Source organism: Mauremys mutica, chromosome 11 (assembly GCF_020497125.1).
Source record: "Mauremys mutica isolate MM-2020 ecotype Southern chromosome 11, ASM2049712v1, whole genome shotgun sequence".
Taxonomy (NCBI): domain Eukaryota; kingdom Metazoa; phylum Chordata; order Testudines; family Geoemydidae; genus Mauremys; species Mauremys mutica.
Genome location: NC_059082.1, coordinates 51,373,110 through 51,396,306, shown reverse-complemented (window position 1 = coordinate 51,396,306; position 23,197 = coordinate 51,373,110). Strand labels below are relative to the sequence as shown.

Genomic DNA, 23,197 nt, shown 5'->3' with positions numbered 1-23,197 from the left:
CTCTAGTTAACCTTTTTTTAAGTTATTGGAAGCCTTTTCTGGAGGAAGAGCGATGGAAAATGGGATGCAGAAGTTTGGCCTCAAAGTGGTTGTGAGCAGGTTTTATTTGTGCTTCTCTCTGGCAGTTTCAGAAGAGGAGCTGCAAATAGAGCTCACTGTATTATTTTTGTCCAAATGAAATTCTCTAACTAGTGTATACATGTGACTGACTCTCTCTAGCTTAGTGATGAGTGCACTGCCCTGGGACATGGGAGATCTAGATTCAAATCCGTGCTCTGGCTGATCCAGAATGACCTCAAAGCTCAGGATTTGTCCACTTGTGGACATTTTGATACTCTAATAATTTTCACCAAAAAAAAAAAAAAAGTTTTGTTATTGTTTCAAAACAGAATGGAAACACATTCCAGAAATTCTGAGGCCAGAAGGGACCATTGTGATCATCATCTGACCTCCTGTATAACACAGGCCACAGTACTCCCCCAAAATAATTCTTAGGAGATATATTTTTAGGAAAACATACAGTCTTGATTTAAAAATTGTCAATGATGGAGAATCTACCATGACCCTTGGTAAATTGTTCAAAGGGTTAATTACCCTTATTGTTAACCATTTATGCCTTATTTCCAATCTGAATTTGTCTAGCACCAACTTCTAGACATTGGATTGTGTTATACCTTTCTGTGCAAGATTGAAGATCTCATTATTAAATATTTGTTCTCTTAACCTTCTCTTTGTTTAGAAAATATGCCTCAATCTATTTATTTTATCGTTTAATCGTTCTCATGGCTCCTCTCTGAGCCTTCTCCAATTTATCAACCTCCTTTTTGAGTTGTGGGCATCAGAACTGGACACCGGATTCTAGCAGTGGTCATACCAGTGTCAGATATAGAGGTAAAATAACCTCTCTACTGCTACTCAACATTCCTCCTGTTTATGCATCCAAGAGTTGTATTAGCTTTTTTGGCCACAGTGTCTCACTGGGAGTTCATGTTCAGCTAATAATCCACCATGATCCCCAATTTATTTCAGTCACTGTTTCCCAGGATAGTCCCCCATCCTGTAGTATGGCCTACATTCTTTGTCCTAGACTTGTACATTTACACTTAGTCATATTAAAACATAGTTTGCTTCTGCCCAGTTTACTAAGCAATCCAGATAGCTCTAAGTCAGTGACCTGTGTTTTTTCATTTTTTATTTCCCCCAATTTTTGTGTCATCTGTAAATTATATCAACGATGATTTTATGTTTTCTTCCAGGTCATTGATAAAAATGTTAAATAGCATAGGGCCAATAACTGATTCCTGCAGGACCTCACTGGAAACACACCTACTCTATGATGATTCCCCATCAGTTAGCCAAACTAATTTTATATCACTCTAGTTTTCTAAATAATTTTTTGCAGCACCAAGTCAAATATTACATCAGCAACATTACCTTTATCAAACAAACTCGTAATCTCAGAAAAAAAGAGTTAGTTTTACAGGAATGGTTTTCCATAAGCCCATGTTGATGTGCATTAATTACATTACCCGCCTTTAATTCTTTATTAATGCAGCAACTGATGTGGGACTGTATTATCTTGCTCAGGTTCGATGTCAGGATGAAAGGCCTATAATTACCCGGGTCATCCAGTTTACCCTCTTTAAATATTGGCATAACATAAGCTTTCTTCTGGTCTTCTGGAACTTTCCCAGTGCTCTAAGACTTATCAGCATTAATGGTCCAGTGAGCTCCTCAGCCAGCTCTTTTTTAAAACTTATGGATGCAAATTGTCTGCAAAATGATGAGGTGACTTCATCTGATTTTTCTGCAAATATAGAACATGCATAAAAGGCAAAAGTGCTCATTATTTATTATTTTTGATAATTCTATGACTTCATCTAGTAGTGGACCAATATCATTGTCAAGATTCTCTTTGTTTCTAATATACTTAAAAAATAAAAAACAAAACTAAAAATACCCACCTCTTCTTCTTGTCCTTGTCCATACTCCGCTGACCATAGATTTTTTTGCCTTGTCCCTTTGCTTTCCTTATCAATTTTCTGCAGTTCCTTTCTTCAGATTTGTATTCATTATGATCAACTTCCCCCTTTTTCCATTTTTTTAAAATAAATTTGTATTTGTATAGCTGCCTTTGCTTTCCCTCTAAACCAGGTCGGCTTTCTAACTGATATGGCCTGTAGCAAGGTACCTCCTTCACCTTGCCAGACTCAGTGCTTCTCCCTTTGGTGGTGGCGGGGCCTGGAGTAAATCAGCTCCTTTCCGGATGGTAGGAGTACTTGTGGCACCTTAGAGACTAACAAATTTATTTGAGCATAAGCTTTTGTGGGCTACAGCCCACTTCTTCGGATGCTTATGCTCAAATAAATTTGTTAGTCTCTAAGGTGCCACAAGGACTCCTGTTCTTTTTGCAGATACAGACTAACACGGCTGCTACTCTGAAATCTGTTTCCGGATGGTGTTTGTTTTCCCACTTGGGGTTTATTTCTCAATATTTTACAGGAAGGCCTCGGGGCAGGCCCAAGGGTTGCTCCTCTGCCAAACAAATTTGTGACACAAAACAAGGGGAATACCTTTTTCCTATTCACTCTCCTATCCTTGTTGTTGGCCCCAGCGTGTGCCAGTCCTTCCCCTAAACAGGCAGTCAGTTAGGTAGCTTCCCCTGTAGGGCGGAGAGCAGCCTCCCATGTTGGAGGACCTTTCTCCCTGATGTCACTAGCCCTACAGCAGCCTGTCTCTCTCCTTCCTCTCTCACCGGAGGAGTGGTTTTTAAAGGTCTCAGGCAGCCCCTAATTGGACTTGGGTGTCCATAGTTGATTTAAGGTGTAACCCCTTTTCAGCTTATAGGGAAAAGGGCCTGTCATGGGATCTCACCCCCACTTTGAGCTTGTGGGTTCAAAGATGGGGACCCGCAGGTATTCTCCCCCCACCCTAACCCTTAGGGTAGGATTCCTTCTCGCTGCCACCACTCGATTATTTTGGTGAATCGAGACACCCCTCTGTCCCCCCCGTCTCCCTTCAAAGACACTCCCTGGGAACACAGATCCACGCACAGAGGAGGAACCTTCCCCCTCCCTTCTCTTCCCTCTCTCCAGCCTGCTCCGGAGAGAGATAGCTTGATTCAAACTCCTTGAATCTCTACACACAGGGAAGCAGCCCACTTCCCCCCTCCCTCTCCTCCTTCCAGAGATTTTCCCGGGGAAGCACAGATCAAATCACAGAGCGGGAAAGATTTCTTTCCTTCCCTCTCCCTTCCCTGCTTTCTCTGCTTGGAGACAACCCTTGTCTCCACAGAGTGGCGCCTAGCTTCCTTCCCCTGAATCCACAGGTAAGGAACTTAACCAAGTCCTGAACTTAAAAGAGTTTATTAAAAGAATAAAAAAAGAAGAGAAAAAATACACAATCTCTATGAATCCAAGATAGACATTCATAGGGTCTAATCTTATTAATCCCTGGAGAAATTTCTCCCTTTTCCTCAGTACAAACAATACAGGCAAAATTACGAATAATCAATACAAACACACAGAATTGCAGACACAGGATTCTTATATGAAATTACCCAGTACTTCTAATACTCACTAGCTTGAATAGAAGAAATTAGTTCAGAGAGATGAGCAGACTTGATTAAGCGTCTGGTCTGGTGTAGGTCCAGACGGCTAAGAACTCAGAACAAAGAACACAGAGAGCCAAGTTCCCGCTCTCTGGGATTTTCAAATTCTCTTCCCTGATTGGTCCTTTGGTCAGGTGTTTCACCAGGTCTGTGTTAACCCTTTACAGGTAGACCTTAACCCTTAACTAACTACTTATGACAGGGCCTTTATCATTCTAAGGCTAATATATCTGCCTTCCCCCACCCTCCTACAGCTGTCCAGCCTGACTTTGTCACAGACCCTTTTCCTCGTTTGTGGGATTGTGGCTTTTGCGGCATCTACTAAGGTATTCTTAAATGATTCCAAATTATCACTCTCACTTTTCTGATTAAATTCTTCCTCCCAGTTGATTTGACTCATAATTGTTTTGAGCTTTGAAGAATTGGCTCTATTAAAGCACCACGTATATATATTACTGGTCTGGACTTCATTCTGTTTGCACATTATAAATGTGATCCAGTCAAGATCACTTGTACCCAAGCTACCATTAATTCTTAGTTCTGTGATCAGTTCCTCTTGATCTGTTTGGACACGGTCTAATATAGAATTCCCTTGTTAGAAAATGGTCATTTATCATGTTTAGAAATTCCAATGATGTATTAGTACTGGCAGCATGAGACCTCCAGCATATGTCACTCAAATTGAAGTCCCCTGACATCATACAGCTTTTTCCCCTAACATGTTGTAAATCGGTGTGTAAGGAAGCAGTGGTCCTGTTCCCTAGTGTGATTTGGTGGTGTAGCAAACACCAACTAGTACCCCATCATGAGCTTTCTCTGTTGATCCATAAGCATTCAGGATCACTTTCTTCTGAGTGATCAGTGCCTGGGAAACAGGTAATTCTATTTTAGACATAGTGCCATCCCCTCTTCCCTTTTGCCCACTCGATCCTTCCTAAATAGGTTCTAATAATTGGTTTTAACATTCCAGTCATCCGAATCATCCTACCAGGTTTCAGTAATACCAACTAGCTCACAAATGAGCAATTCCAGTTTTGTCCTGTTTGTTATCCAGGCTCATAGCAGTCTTGTATAGGCAATTAAAGAATTCCTTCTCCATGTCTTTTGGGTTCTTTGATTTTTCTTCTCAACATTTTGATTTTGTGCTGAGTGCTCATATCTTCCTTCTTTTTACCCTCCCCTTTTGCTGTTTGTTTAATCCCCTCCTGACTACTCTAGCTAGCCTGTCCTGGAGATTGATCCCTCTTCTAGTGAGGTGGAGGACATCCAAACCATACAGTCCCTTCTCCCCATAAAATCAAACCTCTCCACCCAGCAGTTCACTTCTAGAATCTTCTGCTTTCCCATCTTTTTTCATGGGACAGGAAGGATCTTGGAGAAGATTGCTTGGACATTCTTCTTCAGCACGCTTCTAAGTTCCCAGAATCATATGTTATCTGGGAGCTATCCTGCAACACCGTGTCATTAGCGCTGATATAAACCATCGCCAATCGATCCTTGCCCTTGACTTCAGAAGCCGATCCAGTTTTAGAGTGACCTCTCGCCTCTTGGCTCTGGGAAGGCAGCACATAGTCCTGTTGTCTGCCTCTCCCTTGCAGAATGTGCTGGATATTCAATACCAGAAATATCTAAAGAAAAGATCTGTAGTTTTTGGACAGTTGGAGAATTTGTGGGTAAACTTGATTTCTCTCTCCTCCTCCCTGCCCCCCCCTTACTGGTTGGACTGAGCTGCCATTCACACATGTGTTCTGTACATGTCTGTTTCCTTGGGTCTGCTGAATCTTATCTCAAAACCTCAAAAGTTGTCACACAACTGAATTGTCATTCTGTCAGTTTTGGACACATTTATCTCCCCCCCCCCCCAACAACTCCCTCCCCACCCTTCCGCCACTTTGTGGTCCATTCTAGGAGTGTCCAGTCCATGTCTCCAGCCAACACCTGTCTTTCCCTCTTTATTGGGTCCAGCTATATGCTGTGGTTTTGTGGGTTGGTTCCCATCACCTGCTGGATTCAGTCTAAGCACATCTTTCCCCATGTGAAAACAAGTATAGAATTTTCTCTAACTCAGACTGTTCTCCCTAGTGATAAAGGACTACATGGGTGTGACCTTAGCTTGATAGCTGTTTATTTTGTTGATTCTTCCCTTGCATCTGCCTGCCTCCTGTAGGCTCAGTGTTCTGTTTGAGCCTATGACATGTGATTGGCCTGCCTCCACTGCATATATTTTGCATTCAGAATAGCATAAAACTTAACAAGTTGTCTGTGTAGGTGTTTAAAACATCCCACCAAAATGCATCTCCCTTTCTTTCTTGATTTCCTCCCCCGCCCTAAATAAATTATATATAAATATTTTTTCCTGAGATTACTGGTAGGAGCACCAAAATTTCTCCCTCCTAACTTTATCTTTGATACCTTCCTGTAGTACCTCGGTTCTTGTATATCTTTTAGATAACTGAAGAGACCAGAGAATGAATTTTTCCACATGAGAGGGAGGAATAATTCCAATACTAAACTCTTTTCACTGATCCAAGATAGTATTTCACTGCAGCATGGATTCAATTTGGGTACCTGGAAGATTAAGCTTGTTAGTTGGCCTGCTTTGAATGTTCAAGTGTATTATGTGAATGGAATCTCTGCATTGATTTTCCTGCCCCCAAGACAGAGTTTCTCAATGATTCAGTTTATATGAGTAAAGAGTAAAATAAGGAGATATTTCCTTATCCTCATTTCTTTACAAGTTTGGGGCATAATCAAGTAGCAATTTTGCATTAATAATAAGGAAAAAATACAATATTCTTTTTAGCATCCTTTTAATTTGTATCCAAAACACTTCAGATGTGACCTGCTGTTAGGGTAAGAGATGAGAATAGCTTTGAAGAGTTTTTTTTAAAGAAAAATAAATCTTTCTCTCTCTCCCCTCTCACCCCCCAAACGCTGTTTAACAGCAATGATAGGAGGCCATTCTGAAATCACACACAACTCTGAATTTCATGTACCGTACCTCCTGTTGACTGTTGAAATTTGGAACTTGGGTGACGGTAATGTAGTTCCAGAAATCATTACTGAAGCAGGTTATTGGTTGACAAGTAATTAAACCTCAAGCATTGTGCATTTTAAAAGGAGGATGCTTTGAACAGACATTCGCTAGAAGACCTCTCGAGATCCCTTGCAGTCCTACGATTCTGTGTGATGATCCATAATGCTTTATACATAGTTAAAGATGGTGCTGAAGTCGAAGATTGATTGATTTTTAAAATAAATCCTGCTCTTTTCAGCAAGCAAAACATCGATTCAGTATGAGAAGCTTGTGTTTTGTTTTTTTTCCTGTTTGTGTTAATATGGATGGCTGATACCTACATAAGTAGCTTTATAAGATCTTGTTTAGATTTTTCTGTCCAAGATGTGATTTTTCCCCCCCTGCCCATATCTACTTATTAACTGTAACTCTTGCTTATTATTTCTCTATTTGATGCAGAAATACACACTACCGCAATGTTATGGATTCACAGTTAAGCTCACACACATCAGGAAATGCAGTTAAGATTGACTGCTCACATAAGAACGGCCATACTGGGTCAGACCAAAGGTGGTTCTAGCCCAGTATCCTGTCTTCCGACAGTGGCCAATGCCAGGTGCCCCAAAGGGAATGAACAGATAATCATCAAGTGATCCATCCTCTGTCACCCATTCCCAGCTTCTGGCAAACAGAGGCTAGGGACACCATCCCTGCCCATCCTTGCTAATAACTATTGATGGACCCATCCTCCATGAACTTATCTAGTTCTTTTTTGAACCCTGTTAGTCTTGGCCTTCACAACATCCTCTGGCAAGGAGTGCTACAGGTTGACTCACCATAAATCTGCCTTTTTGAGAAATAGAAATTGAAATATATTGCATAGTATTTCTTTCTTGCAACTTCTTAAATATGTGTGTAACACGTTGTAGTAATGTGCATTAACTTAGAACAAGAGAGAGGAAACCAATGGCCTGTGCAAGTATGCACTTGTGCATGGTCTCTCTTTCTCAAGCTAGGTGTCTGAGAGGATATCTGTGTGCATAGTAGAGAATCAGCAAGGGCATGTTTAGGATCTAAATGTCTCTGTCTGTTTAGGATCTAAATGTAGCTTGTGTGTGGATGCGTAGGATTTGGGGTCTCTTGACAATAACAAAATATGCCATGATGATGATCTGTTTCCACAAGGACTGAATGGTATGTTTGCAATCCTTCAGTGCCGACGTGGAGTATGTGTACATAAACTTCGGCTTCTGTTCTCTAACCTGTTCTAATGTTTGAGTCTTGACTGAGAGTGTGGGTGGCATCAGGGAGCCGGAGCCAGATCTAGCTGCCTGGCTCTAGCTCAATTTAAAGTCATCCTGTGTCTCCTCTTCCCCCCCACCCCACCGCAGTGTTAACTTAATATGGAAGGATCCTCAGCAACCTGATGCCAGTGGAGAACTGGGTGTTGTGGAGATTTGGTCCACACTCCCCTTACATGTGGGAGGCTCATTTTCACACCTATGAGATGATGGAGCTGCCTCTACTGACTTCATGCCTGTGGAGATTCCCCTAAAACAAAGGGACTTCTGTAGCTGCCATTCTGGCTGTCTTAGGTTCACTTTGTGCAGCATGAGCAGCACAAGGTGAACTGTGTAGACTGGAAAATTGGCCCTGTGAGTATTGGTGTGATATGGCAGTGGACTGGCGGTGTGCATTTCCAAGGAGCTGGTCTGTCTGTGCCTGTGTGCCACTGTGGGGTTGAGCCACTGGTGGGTTAATCGACTCGGTAGTGTTGCCAGTAACCATGCAGTTAAACCCTTGTGGAGACTTTGTGTTGAATGTTAATTATAACTTTATTTTGCATAGTGCCCATAGGCCTCAATCTAGATTGCAGCCCTATTGTGCTATGCAAAGCACAGCCATAGTTGCAGTTCCTTATAGCTCACAGTGGGACAGTTACTTGAGATTATGTGCACTGATACACATTCTCGTGCTTATTTTATTTTAAAATACCTTTTTCAATCTGACAGGAAATTTGACTCTAATTAAAATCGAAGTCTGAAATGTGAGTTCAGCCGTTTAACAAATAACAAATACTTTTTTTCGAAAAACAGGAAAAGTGGTTTGGTTTGGTTTGGTTTTAGCTTTCCACTTCCACTTACTTAAACCAAACAATACCCCAACCCCGCAAGATGACAGAATTGGTTTTTACTTAATTTCCACGCTTGGGGAAATGCTTCAGTTGATGTAAATCAGCATTCGCTCCATTGATTTCAGTGGATCTCTGCCAATATACCTGAACTGAGGATCTAGTCCTGGGTTGTCTTAGACCCAAGATGAATTTTTTGAGAGGGATGCTTCAGCCCTAAGGAACTGTCAGGAGTTATGTTGGAAACAGGATTTTAGACTGTAAAGTGAGTTGCTGTGATGAAGACTCCATTATTTGCCAATTTGTTTCGTTTTCTCTAAATAAGATAAGCTTGAAATGAAGAAAATGGGCATTCATTTAGTCATAAATTAGTGTACATTTTTCAGTCTCGCATGTGGGGATTTGATCCTTAAATCTGCACAAGTTTGTGTCAAAATGCAATATCTTAACTTTTTTTGTTTCTTTCAATGTTGTACTTTTTTTTTTTTTTTAAGGGTAAGGTAATTATGTTCTCTGAGCAATTTGCTGGCTAGCATGCTGTGGAAGCAGGGAAAGCTTCAATAAGGATTTGAAGCAGATTTTAATGCGTGTCAGTCAGTTAGCAAGAGTCAGGCCATACTGTAACCCTAATGACGTGAGACTTGTAGGAGCAAAGATAGTGCGAGGCGACAGGACAAGAACTGTGTACAAAGTTATTACGACCTTGCAATCACTAACCAAAATGCAGGCTTGCTTTTCTTAAGAGAGAGACAAATAAGATAAGCCTTTCTGCTATGTATAAACAAAATGTATTTGTTGCTTTTTACTGTCTCCATGATTGCTAGAAATTGTCTGTAACAAAGGTATAAAGGCTTGATGTAATTGTTTACCAGTTGAGAGACCTGTCCAGGACTGGGGCGACCCTGTGTCCTATGGCACTCTCTCCCTCCATTGTAATTACTGGAGAAATAATAAAGTATTTGATTTTGCTGCACCCAAACAAAAAGCGAGAACTGAGTTTTTCTTCGACAATGCTCTTAGTTCTTTTAAAAGCAAAAGTGTTCCAACACAGAAAATTCATGATAAAAGTAACCAAACCTATACATAACACTGTTTTTAGTTTCACAAGCTATTACTTGGAGGAGACCTACACCTTAAAATGTCTGTGGTTTATTACTTGTCACTTCCTGTGCTTTAATGGTATGTTAGCAATTGTTTTTGGTAGGTGGAGTCTTTCTGAAGCAATGATGTATTTTTTTCCCTCTTGGAAATGTTAGAAATCATGCATGAGAATGTCAGGGAACCATGGAAAGTTCGATTAAATGTCACTGAAGTGCATGTGTGGGTGGCTTTTTAATATATATAACTACAGACCAGTGTACAATGATGAGACATTCATGACACATTGACAACTCAAAGGGACACTGCTGAGCTTGGTAAACTCCAAACTCCTGCATTTCCTGTACTTGCTTGTTCTCGGATTCTTTTTAGGTGCAAGGTTTTTTTTCTCAAAATAAGTGCGGTGTCTCATCACCTTTTTTGCCAAGTACAAGCAAAAATAGAGAAATAATCCAAGCTCCAGCAGCATGCAACTCCGAGCAACTGGAATCAGAAATTAGTTTGTGTTCATAACGGATTTGGCCCGGGGGGGAAGAGTCAATAAGGAAACTAACTCCAAGCTTCCTAATGGGTTCCTATAAATGGTAAAGTTGGAGAGGGAAAGGAGAATGTGAATTGGGAAAGTTCTGTGACTTTTTTTTTAGTACAGCAGTATGAAACAAATTCTATAATTCCATTTGTGCCTTTATTCAGCATCTGGGCTTTCTTTTTTGTTTTAGACCTAGAGTATATGGCGTTAAGAGATATAAAGATGCCTCAATGTCACTTGAAAGGGTAACTTTCTAAAATAGCAGCCTAGGAAAAAGTGGTTAATTGTTTCAACATCCTAAGAATGAACTATTCTATAATTGTTTGTCTGAAACAAAGACTCAGTAGCAGCCATTGAGGGAATTAGGTACACCTTTTTGAAGTCTTTGTTTGAACTGCTGAGGAATGACTTTAGTTTTGCCCTCTAATTGTAACTATTCTATTTGAAATGCCAAAATAATCATTGCCAGTTTGCCAGAAATGTCTTATTACTCCTTGTCTCCTATTCAGTAGTAACCTCCTAATCCTTGCAAGCTGATGTGATTTTTTTTCTACTCCCTGCCCCCTTTAAACATTGCCTAATCATGAAAGGTTTTCCAATTATGTCTAAATACATAGCACAGATCAGTTCATTATTGTTGAATCCCCTTAATTGGGACCCCCTGGTGGACATCCCATTGTCCGAATTAAGCACCTGTCCCAATTAAGAGAAGCTTTTTTTTAAAGGTGCTGATTGAAAAAATTTAAGTTGAAACAAAAGTATTGTACTGACTCATATTCACTATATTTCCTCTTTGTATCTCCTAGTCAGTCAGGTTCAGTATTAAGATTGGCACTTAGAATTTCACTCCCATTTAATGGTTCATTAAATACCAGTTAACCCCTTGGCAGTGTCTGCTTGTGTCCCCATTAAATGGATTTTTTTGTTAATACTGTCTCAATTAAGCAGCACTCCTTCCCATTTTCTATCATTAGGCTGACTCTGCTGTCTTTGAGACAATCCAACAAAGCACCATCTGATTACAGTCTTCCCAAATAAGTGGAGTATACTGTGTTTGAAATGCTTTGCTGTGAAATTTATAATTCTGGTTTTGTAATTGCAGGTGAAGGACCTAACAAAATATCTAGACCCCAGTGGACTTGGAGTAATCAGCTTTGAAGACTTCTATAGGGGAATCGGAGCTATCAGAAATGGAGGTTAGTTTATTTGCTATTACAGTATGAACAAAGGAAAGAGATCAAATTTAGAAATTCAAGGAGTTGACCTTGTAGACCAATTGCTTGGTAAAAACAGTTCCTGGGTTTCCCGATCCCTTTAGAAAGCTTATAAACCTTATTTAAAGTATTAATGTTGTGACGTGAGGTCCATTATTTTCTGCATTGTCTGAAGAACAAGGCAGGCTGGTTTTAGACGCACTTAAAAAAACCTCTGCTACTACATTGCATTTCACAACTAATCAGTAGGGCTGTCAGATGATTAAAAATATTAATCACGATTAATCGCACTGTTAAACGTGAATAGAATACCATTTATTTAAATATTTTTGGATGTTCTTCCACTTTTTCAAATATACTGATTTCAGTTATAATACAGAATACAAAGTGTACAGTGCTCACTTCATATTTATTTTTATTACAAATATTTACACTGTAAAAAACATAAGGAATAGTATTTTTCAATTCACCTAATAGAAGTAGTGTAGTGCAATCTCTTTATCCTGAAAGTTGAACTTACAAATGTAGAATTATGTACAAAAAACCGCATTCAAAAATAAAACAATATAAAACGTCAGAGCCTACAAGTACACGCAGTCCTCTTTCTTGTTTAGCAATCACTGAAACAAACAAGTTTGTTTACATTTGCAGGAGATAATGCTTCCTGCTTCTTGTTTACAATGTCACCTGAAAGTGAGAACAGGCATTCGCATGGCACTTTCGTAGCCAGTATTGCAAGATATTTACATGCCAGATGTGCTAAAGATTCATATGCCCTTCATGCTTCACCCACCAATCTAGAGGACATGCGTCCATGCTGATGACGGGTTCTGCTCGATAACAATCCAAAGCAGTGTGGACCAACGCATGTTCATTTTCATCATCTGAGTCAAATGTCACCAACAGAAGGTGGTTCAGGTTCTGTAGATTCCGCATCAGAGTGTTGCTTTTCTATGACTTCTGAAAGCATGTACCACACCTCGTCCTTCTCAGATTTTGGAAGGCACTTGGGTTGAGTGAGATTTCTCAAGATAGTTACAGCACATCTGCAATGAAACTATTCTTAAAATGAACATGTGTCCGAGTCATCATCCAAGACTGCTATAACATGAAATATATGGCAGAATGCGGGTAAAATAGAGCCGGAGACATACAATTCTCCCCAAGGAGTTCAGTCACAAATTTAATTAATGCATTATTTTTTTAATGAGCATCATCAGCATGTCCTCTGGAATGATGGCCTAAGCATGAAGGGGTATATGAATGTTTAGCATATATCGCACGTAGATACCTTGCAATACTGGCTACAAAAGTCCCATGCAAACGCCTGTTCTCACTTTCTGGTGCCATTGTTAATAAGAAGCAGGCAGCAGTATCTCTCGCAAATGTAAACAAACTTGTTTTTCTTAGCGATTGGCTGAACAAGAAGTAGGACTGAGTGGACTTGTAGGGTCTAAAGCAGGGGTCTCAATGTCCCGGCCTGTGGGCCATCTGTGGCCCGAGAACCTCCCCACTGCGGCCCGTGGAGGAGAGATGTATGCAGCCACGCTGCCGGCAATATCTGCTACATGCGCCACCCCCTGCAGCTCCCATTGGCTGGGGGAGAGAGACAGAGAAACCATCACTAGTTGCTGGGCAGAGTCAGCCATGGAGGCAGCCTCATTAGTTGCTGCACAGAGTCAGCCATGGAGGCAGTGTCACTTTTTTCCACAATGAATATAAACAAGTCAAAATACCGAACACAACTATCTTAGGAATTATAATGTGATTGGAATAACAGACACTTGGTGGGATAACTCACATGACTGGAGTACTGTCATGGATGGAAATAAACTGTTCAGGAAGGACAGGCAGGGCAGAAAAGGTGCGGGGAGTTGCATTGTATGTAAGAACAGTATGACTGCTCAGAGCTCTGGTATGAAACTGCAGAAAAACCTGAGCGTCTCTGGATTAAGTTTAGAAGTGTGAGTAACAAGGGTGATGTCATGGTGGGAATCTGCTATAGACCAAGGGGATGAGGTGGACGAGGCTTTCTTCCAGCAACTAACAGAAGTTACTAGATCACAGGCCCTGGTTCTCATGGGAGACTTTAGTCACCCTGATATCTGCTGGGAGAGCAATATAGCGGTGCACAGACAATCCAGGAAGTTTTTGGAAAGTGTAGGGAACAATTTCCTGGTGCAAGTGCTGGAGGAACCAACTAGGGGCAGAGCTCTTCTTGACCTGCTGCTCACAAACAGGGAAGAATTAGTAGGGGAAGTAAAAGTGGATGGGAACCTGGGAGGCAGTGACCCTGAGATGGTCAAATTCAGGATCCTGACATAAGGAAGAAAGGAGAGCAGCAGAATATGGACCCTGGACTTCAGAAAAGCAGATTTTGACTCCCTCAAGGAACTGATGGGCAGGATCCCCTGAGAGAATAACATGAGGGGGAAAGGAGTCCAGGAATGCTGGCTGTATTTTAAAGAATCTTTATTGAGGTTGCAGGAGCAAACCATCCTGATGTGTAGAAAGAATAGTAAAGAAAGAAGTGGAAGCTTGGACAAATGACCAGGGAGGAGTATAAAAATATTGCTCAGTCATGCAGGAGTGAAATCAGGAAGGCCAAATCTCTTGCTAGCTGCAACTCCAAGCGTGATGTTAAGAGTAACAAGAAGGGTTTCTTCAGGTATGTTAGCAAAAAGAAGAAAGTCAAGGAAAGTGTGGGCCCCTTACTGAATGCATTGTAAATTGAGTTTGAGACGCCTACTCTAAAGTTTTGCATTGTTTTGTTTTTGTAACAAAACAAAAAAATCTACATTTGTAAGTTGTACTTTCATGATAGAGACCTCACTACAGTACTTGTATGAGGTGAATGGAAAAATACTGTTTCTTTTGTTTATCATTTTACAGTATAAATATTCAATCAAAAATAATATAAGGTGAGTACCGTACACTTTGTATTCTGTGTTGTAACAGAAATCAATATATTTGAAAATGTAGAAAAATATCCAAAAATAAATTTCAACTGGTATTTAACAGTGCGATTAAAACTTGTGATTAATTGTGATTAATTTTTTAAATCGCGATTAATATTTTTGAGCTAATCGCGTGAGTTAACTGTGATTAATCGACAGCCCTACTAATCAGAAGTGGGTTTTCATAAATGTTTGCTGAAATTAGTGTAAGTTTAGTTAGGAAAACTCGCTTTGGATTTAGTATATTTTGAATCTTGCAATTTTCCCATGGGGTTGGTCAATAGAGGCACATAGTCAAGTGATTTTAATCGAGTGCTTGCAGTGCGTGGCTAATTCTGGTTTAGGATGTAGAACCTTCTAAATTGCTAATTCTGATGCAAATGCGCTAATTTTTACTCTAACCACCAGTGAACATAGCATGTGTAGATAATGTCTAACAAAAAGCAGATGTAATAAGATTCTTCTGATCTTTTACTGTTTGTAATTTTTGTCATATAATACCATTTTCAGTATTCTAGCCAACTTGTATTGTAAACTGCTAAGGGCAAGGTCATGTCATGTTTGTCAGTAAAATGCCATGCATGCCTATAGTGTTATATAAATAATCTCCAATGAATCTTCCACAAAATGATCCTTCAGACATGAGGATGTCTTCAGAAAAGAATGTATGAAGGAATGCTATTTAGCTGTTACCTGTATGAAAACAGTATTTTAGCAGTCCTCATTGGGGAAACTGGATATTATGAGCAGAACATGAAATGATTGTTTTCAGCCCTTTTAGAGTACATTTTCTGTTTTAATCTTTAAAATGTTGAGAAGGGGTATTGATATATTCTGCACTGAATTTTGTATATGTATTTTCCTCCATAACTGATCCAACATCATTACTTATTCTGGTGTAGAGAGTAAATTCTATTGCTGCTCACCTGCTGCTTACTTTCATGTGTTGTCAGTGAGCTACACTGACAGCAGTGCAGATTAAGCATATTTTAGAGCCACAGTGGTGTCAATTAATTGTTTCATTTACTATAGTAATTGTCTGTGTATAAAATATAATGCAGTTCTTACAGCAAATAACTTGCACTAAGTTATTAACTTAACTTAATAACATAGTACAAGCATCCTGATTGGTTAATAATTAAATCACACAATGCTTTAGTATCATGTGCTGCAAAGAGCTGCCGGAGACTCATTTAAAGAGCCACTTGCGGCTCAGAAGCCTCAGTCTGAGTATCACTGTTTTAGAGCAACACAACCACAAGTGTGAAAGAAGTCTGTTTTTTTACTGAAACTCCTTTCGGAAAGGTCTGGTTCCATGAATACATTTAATAACCCTCGAAGGTGGGAGTGACTTATGGTCACTGCTTAAATTGCTTGTTGGCTTTATAGCCATTCAACACTGAGTGACATCATTGGTTTTTCCCTTGAGAGTTTCAAATCCTAAATATTTACAGTTCACTGCAGACTATATAGCTTGAAGGCTTGGTGTGATGCAGCTCTGTAAGAAGAACTGCTCTTGAATTCTGAAGAGGTAGCAAAGAAAGCAAAGAGCCATTAATCTGAGAAATTGCTATCTGAAAAGAGTGTGCGTTAACAGAGCCCTGGCTAATGTTTCTCTTCAATAATTCAGTGCCCTGGTGTTGTGTTTTCTAATTGGATAGAAGTAGCAGGCCCAGAAATGTGTAGACCTTTCTTAATGTGACAACATTAAACAATTTAAAATATGGTTTGGACTGAGGTTTTGCAACTACAGAGAGCTTAGTTTTGCTTATTCACTATAGCAAATACACAACAAATTCCTTTAAATTTTTATTAAGCATAGAAGCATAAGAAGAGACTCAAAGCAGGCACGGGATGTTTCTTAATGAGTCTGAGGATTGAACAATTATTTATTTTCAGTGGTTTCAAGCCTTATAGTCCTTCAGAGGGTTGATTACTGATTGGAGCAATTTGCTTCTATCAAACATCAATGATTTAGATAATGGCAGAGAGAACACTTATAAAGGTTATGGAGCATACCAAGCTGGGAGGGGTTGCAAGTGCTTTGGAGGATAGGACTAAAATTCAAAATGATCTGGATAAACTGAAAAACTAGTCTGAAGTAAACAGGATGAAATTCAATATGGACAAATGCAAAATACTCCACTTAGGAAGGAACAGTCACTTGCGCACACATAAAATGGGAAATAACTGCCTAGGAAGGAGTACTGCAGAAAGGGATCTGGGGGTTTATAGTTCAGGCTAAGATTTTGTCATGGATATTTTTAGTAAAAGTCACAGACAGGTCATGGGCAATAAAGAAAACTTCACAGGAGCCCGTGACCTGTCTCTGACTTTTACTAAAAATATGCATGATAAAATGGGAAGGGGCTGAGAGCTGCGGGAATCCCCCTGCCCCGCCGCAGTGGCAAGGAGCCCCCTGCCACGCATTGTGGCTCAGAGCCTGGGGGTCCTGCTGCCTCAGGCGACGGGGTTATCTCACAGCTCCCTGCCAGTGGGGGGACTCTGCAGCTCTCAGCCCTCAGGGCTGAAGTCACTGAGGTCTTTGATCACAGATTCCATGACCTCCATGACAAAATCATAGCCTTAGTCATAGTGGATCACAAGCTAGGTATGAGTCAACAGTGTAACACTTGCAAAAAAAAAGCGAACATCATTCTGGAATGTATTAGCAGGAGTGTTGTAAGCAAGATACTAGAAGTAAATCTTCTGCTCTACTCCAGGCTGACTAGGCCTCAATTGGAGTATTGTCGCATTCTGGGGGCCACATTTCAGGACAAATGTGGACAAATTGGAGAGAACCCAGAGGAGAGCAACAAAAATGGTTAAAGGTCTAGAAAACATGACCTGTGAGGGAAGATTGGAAAAATTCGGGTTTGTTTAGTCTGGAGAAGAGAAGACTGAGATGGGATATGATAACAGTTTTCAAGTACATAAAAGGTTGTTACAAGGAGGAGGGAGAAAAATTGTTCTCTTTTACCTCTGAGGTTAGGACAAGAAGCAATGGGCTTAAATTACAGAAAGGGAGGTTTAGGTTGGACATTAGGAAAAACTTCGTATCACGATGGTTAAGCACTGGAATAAATTGCCCAGGAAGATTGTGGAATTTCCAATATTGGAGGTTTTTAAGAGCAGGTTATACAAACACCTGTCAGGGATGGTCCAGATAATACTTAGTCCTTCCATGAGTGCAGGGGACTGGACTAGATGACCTCTCAAGATCCCTTCCAGTCCTATGATTCTATGAAACCGCCTTTTCTCTGTAAAGAAAGGAAAAGGTTCATCTTGATTCTGGTTGTGTTTCTCAATCAGAGGTTAGAATTATTTCTGCAGAAGACTCTCACTAGAGAAATAATAATAATAATAATAATAAAAAAATAAAGACAGAAGGGCAATGTGGGTTTGTCATTGAAGTTCATGAGAGTCCTTGAAGGCAGGTCGGCCACTAATAACGGGTGCATCTCTGGGCCATTTATCTGGGTAGATTATCTTGGTGGTATTAGGTTGGTTCGTTCTCTCTCTCTCTCTCTCTCTCTCTAAACCTTCTTATGCTGGGCAATGCAATTGTTCATGGAGCTGATTGGACGGAAGCCAGAAGAGAGAAAGGAAGAGATGAAAATAATATGGTGTGAGAGGATTGAAAGACACATGTGCTGGAGGTAGTCTGGGATCCAGTAGGTCCTGGTTCAACAATGATACTCTAGTTTCCTCACCTGTTCTTTTGAGTCCTGGGTGCCTGTGCATATCTCCTAAGATTGATAACCAAAAATGGCAGGGCTTGAATTGAAGGGCAATGGGGAAGCAACGGTACTCTCCCAAAATATGCCCAGGAAGTAACTTCACCCACAAATCAAGCTTCAGCTACTTGACACCAAAATGAGATGCTGCTTGCAGTAGATTGTGCAGCTGTTCAGAAGATGATCACGTTCTCTGCTCAGAATTTGCTTCCTTTCAATGGCACTTAGATACATGCATGGTCGGCAGGGCTGGAGTAGAACATAGGCATGTGTCGACAGCCTTTGGTTCCCAGAATATTATTGAGACTTCAGAATATCAGACTTCTGCTGCTTGATGCATTAGTGGAGGCAGACAGGTTGAGAGTCTCCCCTGGATTGTCTTCTCCTTAACAAGTTCTTCATTCTTGTGTGCTGACTCCAGAAGTCAGACTGGGGGAGAGAAGTGCTAGTACACTCCCAAGAGTTATACACACATCATTAAAATGAAATTACAGTCACAAAAAATTATGCAGTTCTTTATAAGATTTCCCCCCTCCTTTCTTACATGCTTTGATCAACAGAGACCTAGTTAACAATGTTGATGTTTAAAATATCCAAGGTCATTATTTTAAAATGAACATGCCAGTGTGGTAAATGGGACAACTTGCAAATGTTGTTCCAGGCTGCCTACAAACTCAGGTAGAACTTACTACATTGTTTTGCATTTGACTCATGCTAGAGAACGTGACAGCCTTAAAATGCCTGCTTGCCGACCCACGATAGAGACAGTCCTCAAAGGAAAGTGCAGATCTTTCAGCCTTTTTAAATTTTATTATTTTATTTAAAAATAGACATTGTTATAGTCTGAACTGCCTCCTTTCTGCCATTGGGAAAAGTTCCAGAACTTCAATGGTGGTTTCTTTCTTCCATTGCAGAGTCTTTTAGCTTGTTTTGTGATCTCAGTGGTCCTTGGGTCATATGACTAGCCCCTTTTCTTTATACAGGACCCAGTCACTCTTTCTCCAGGACCCAGTCACCCTTTCTGTTGACAAATATTGTTACAGATTACTGAAAAACTGCTACATTTTCCCTCTGAATTTTGCAAGAATTTGGTAGAATTATTGTTAAAAACAGTTGGCTTCTATCTCAAGCCCCTGTTTGACAGTGTGAAACAGACAGGATTGTTTAGTTCTCTACATCATTTTTTGTCTGCAAGGATTTATTTAAGACACATTCACTTATTTAAATTACCTTCTTCCAGTTTCTGTAAGTAAGGGATAGATAATAAGGCAGAAAATATCATATATTGCCTCTCTATAAGTACCCCCACATCTTGAATACTGCATGCAGATGTGGTCGCCCCATCTCAAAAAAGATGTATTGGAATAGGTAAAAAGTTCAGAAAAGGGCAACAAAAATGATTAAGGGCATGATCCTTCATGCTTCAACCACCATTCCAGAGGACATGCGTCCATGCTGATGGTGGGTTCAACTTGACAACGATCCAAAGCGGTGCAGACCGCTGCATGCTCATTATCATCATCTGAGTCAGATGCCATCAGCAGAAATTTGATTTTCTTTTTTTGTAGTTTCTGCTTCAGAGTGTTGCTCTTTTAGGAGTTCTAAAAGCATGCTTCACACCTCGTCCTTCTCAGATTTTGGAAGGCACTTCAGATTCTTAAATCTTGGGAAGAGTGCTGTAGCTATTTTTAGAAATCTCACTTTGGTACCTTCTTCGTGTTTTGTCAAATATTCAGCGAAAGTATTCTTAAAATGAAGAACATGTGCTGAGTCATCATCCAAGACTGCTATAACATGAAATGTATGGCAGAATGTGGGTAAAACAGAGCCGGAGACACAACTCTTTCCCAAGGATTTCAGTCAAAAATTTAATTAATACCTTATTTTTTTTAATGAGCGTTGTCAGCATGGAAGCATGTCCTCTGAAATGGTGGATGAAGCATGAGGGGACATATGAATCTTTAGCACATCTGGCATGTAAATACCTTGCGACAATGGCTGCAAGAGTGCCATGTGAATGCCTGTTCTCACTTTCAGGTGACATTGAGAACAAGAAGCAGGCAGCATTATCTCCTGCAAATGTAAACAAACTTGTTTGTTTTTGCGATTGCCTGAACAAGAAATAGGACTGAATGGACTTGTAGGCTCTAAAGTTTTACATTGTTTTATTTTTGAATGCAGTTACGTAACAAAAAAAAACAACCCTATATTTGTAAGTTGCACTTTCACAATAGATTGCACTACAGTACTTGTATGAGGTGAATTGAAAAATACTGTTTCTTTTGTTTATCATTTTTATAGTGCAAATATTTGTTATGAAAAATAAAGTGAGCAATGTACACTTTGTATTCTGTTATAATTGAAATCAGTATAATTGAAAATGTAGAAAAAATCCAAAAATATTTAATAAATTTCAATTGGTATTCTATTGCCATTAATTGCAATTACTTTTAAAAAGTTAGTTGCATGAGTTAACTGCAATTAATCGGCAGCCCTAATTCCCACACATTATCCCTCACTCACTGCCAAAATATGGTCCCTGATTTTAACGGCCAGAGAATAGCTTTATTGTCTGCTCCGTATGCGTGTTGTTTTGGGGCATAGCTAAGCTGCCTTTGGTCATCCCACAGTGCATTGATTCCATAATACTGTCAGGGAAGCCATAAATTTAGTAGTAATGGGACCAGTCTTGCTACAATGGGCTGGGGAAGATGGCGCAGACCATTTTAGCCTTCCTGTGGCATTCTATTTTTTTTTCTTATTCCGGTTCATCGCTAGCTTATTTCCCCCTGCATCTCTGTATTTCTTAAGTTTTGTGACTGTGGGTGCAAGTTGCTAAGCATGATTTTTATTTATTTATTTATTTATTTATTTAGGGGAGGGATAGCTCAGTGGTTTGAGCATTGGCCTGCTAATCCCAGGGTTGTGAGTTCAATCCTTGAGGGGGCCACTTAGGGATCTGGGGCAAAAATTGGTCCTGCTAGTGAAGGCAGGGGGCTGGACTCAATGACCTTTCAACGTCCCTTCCAGTTCTAGGAGATTGGTATATCTCCAATTATCTATCTACTTTATTTGTATTTTTTAAAGTTTTAAATAGCCTCTATATTTGTGTACCCTGATGCAAAGTCTTTTACACTTTGTATAAAGAATTTGTCCAAAACTGATATATTTTCCCTGACAAGATATGCCTCATACTGAACAGAGCCAAAATGTCTACATTTATGAGACAAATCCAAAAGAGCAAAGACATTCTTGAAACACTGTGAAGTTGACTCCATTAGTTAGAAGTCATTCCTGTTCATGGGTCCTCTATAGAAGGTGTTGTTGCAGTTGGCAATGTTATGTACTCTGCTACATTTTGAAATGTTCCTTTCACCATATGGGCCAAAAATGTGCATTGGTAATTCTCCATTAACAGCAGTACAGTTTTAAGAATCACCGAGTACTTTTATGTTGACCACTCTTGCAGGGTGATTTTACAGACCTATGAGCATTGCCTAGATACTTCAGCTTGGATCTTCCAATAATAGTCTCACGTGTTGCTATGGTCTGTTGGGATGAGGAAAAATCCTTGGAAGTATTACATGAAAAGGAGACTTTTTAATGAAATGGCCATGTTGACTTTTAGTGACTAGCTGGGAAAATTATAACAGTAAAACTAAGACACGGAAATACAGCTTAGTTTGAGATGCTGCTAGATTGACGTTGCATAAGGAAGCAAAGAGTGAACAAGGTAAGGTCACTTTAAAAAAACAACTTATAATTGGAAATAAGTCAAGTAGGTTGAATAAGGTTGGAGTTGGAGAAAATCTAGACTCCTTATATTGTATAGTTTGAAATGTTGATAAGTTTATGAAAGAAATAACACACATTGGTCTTTGGAAGAATAGAGTTAATGTAAACGTGTCAAGAAAATTGTATGAACTCAGGAAGACCTGGGAGATCCACAGTGGAAAAGTGCAAAATACTTCTGGTATAGTCAAGTAAGCACCTACTGGAACGTAATTCCAGTAAAGTCGGAGAAAAAAGATGAAGTGGCAACAGGAACTAATGTGGCTACGTAGGGAGATAAAATGATCACAAGAGACAATGTTTACAAGATCTAAACAACTTGGGATAAACACAAGCTGTCTGAAGCTAGATAAATTCAGGCAAGAAATAATGTGCAAATTTTTAACAATGTGATAACTAGCCATTGGAACAACCTACCTAGGAAAGCAATGGATTTGCTGTCACTAGAAACTATATGGCTAGTTGAAGTTGTGGGCTTGACACAGGAATTAGTGGATGAAATTCTCTGGCCTAAGGTGTTTCGCAGGTCAGACTTGATGATCATAATGGTCTTTTCTGGCCTTTAAAGTGCATTGCTGCACTGTAGTTTATGCCTAGGATTAGTTGAACACGAGTTAGCAGTCCCTGGGTTTGTTAACCTAGGGCTTGAGTGTCTACACTCATTTTGTGACCTCCAAGTTACTTAGGAATTTTCCCAGCCATAGGCGCCGACTTCCCCTCTGCTCGGTGGGTGCTCGACCCCACCCCGGCCCGCCTCTTCCCGCCTTTGCACCGTCCTTGCCCTGCCCCCATTCCATCCCTTCCCCAAAGTTCCCGCCCCTTCACCTCCTCCCCTGAGCACGCCACGTCCCTGCTCCTCCCCTTCCCTCCAGGAAAGTCCTAAGTGCTGCCAAACAGCTGTTAGGTGGGGGTGGAGTGCAGGAAGTGCTGTGAGGGAGGGAGGGAGAGGAGTGGGGATGCGGTGCGCTTGGGGGTAAAGGGGGAGGAGGTGGGCGGGAAAGTTTGGCTGTCGGTGAGTGCTGAGCATCCGCTAATTTTTCCCCGTGGGTGCTCTGGGGCTGGGCCGAGTCCAACCACCCATATTCCAGAATGTGGCTGCTCTAGCCTTTTGTT

General features: G+C 40.3%; 1 protein-coding gene across 2 annotated transcripts in view; it reads left to right on the top strand.

Annotated features, from left to right (window-relative positions):
• Nucleotides 1–23,197, top strand: part of RAB11FIP3 (RAB11 family interacting protein 3) — a 189,090-nt gene that overhangs the window by 54,535 nt on the left and 111,358 nt on the right. For both annotated transcript variants that reach the window (XM_044979949.1, XM_044979950.1), the window contains exon 2: nt 11,487–11,580. In XM_044979949.1, coding sequence (XP_044835884.1) covers nt 11,487–11,580 — 94 coding nt within the window. The remainder of the gene's footprint in view (nt 1–11,486; nt 11,581–23,197) is intronic.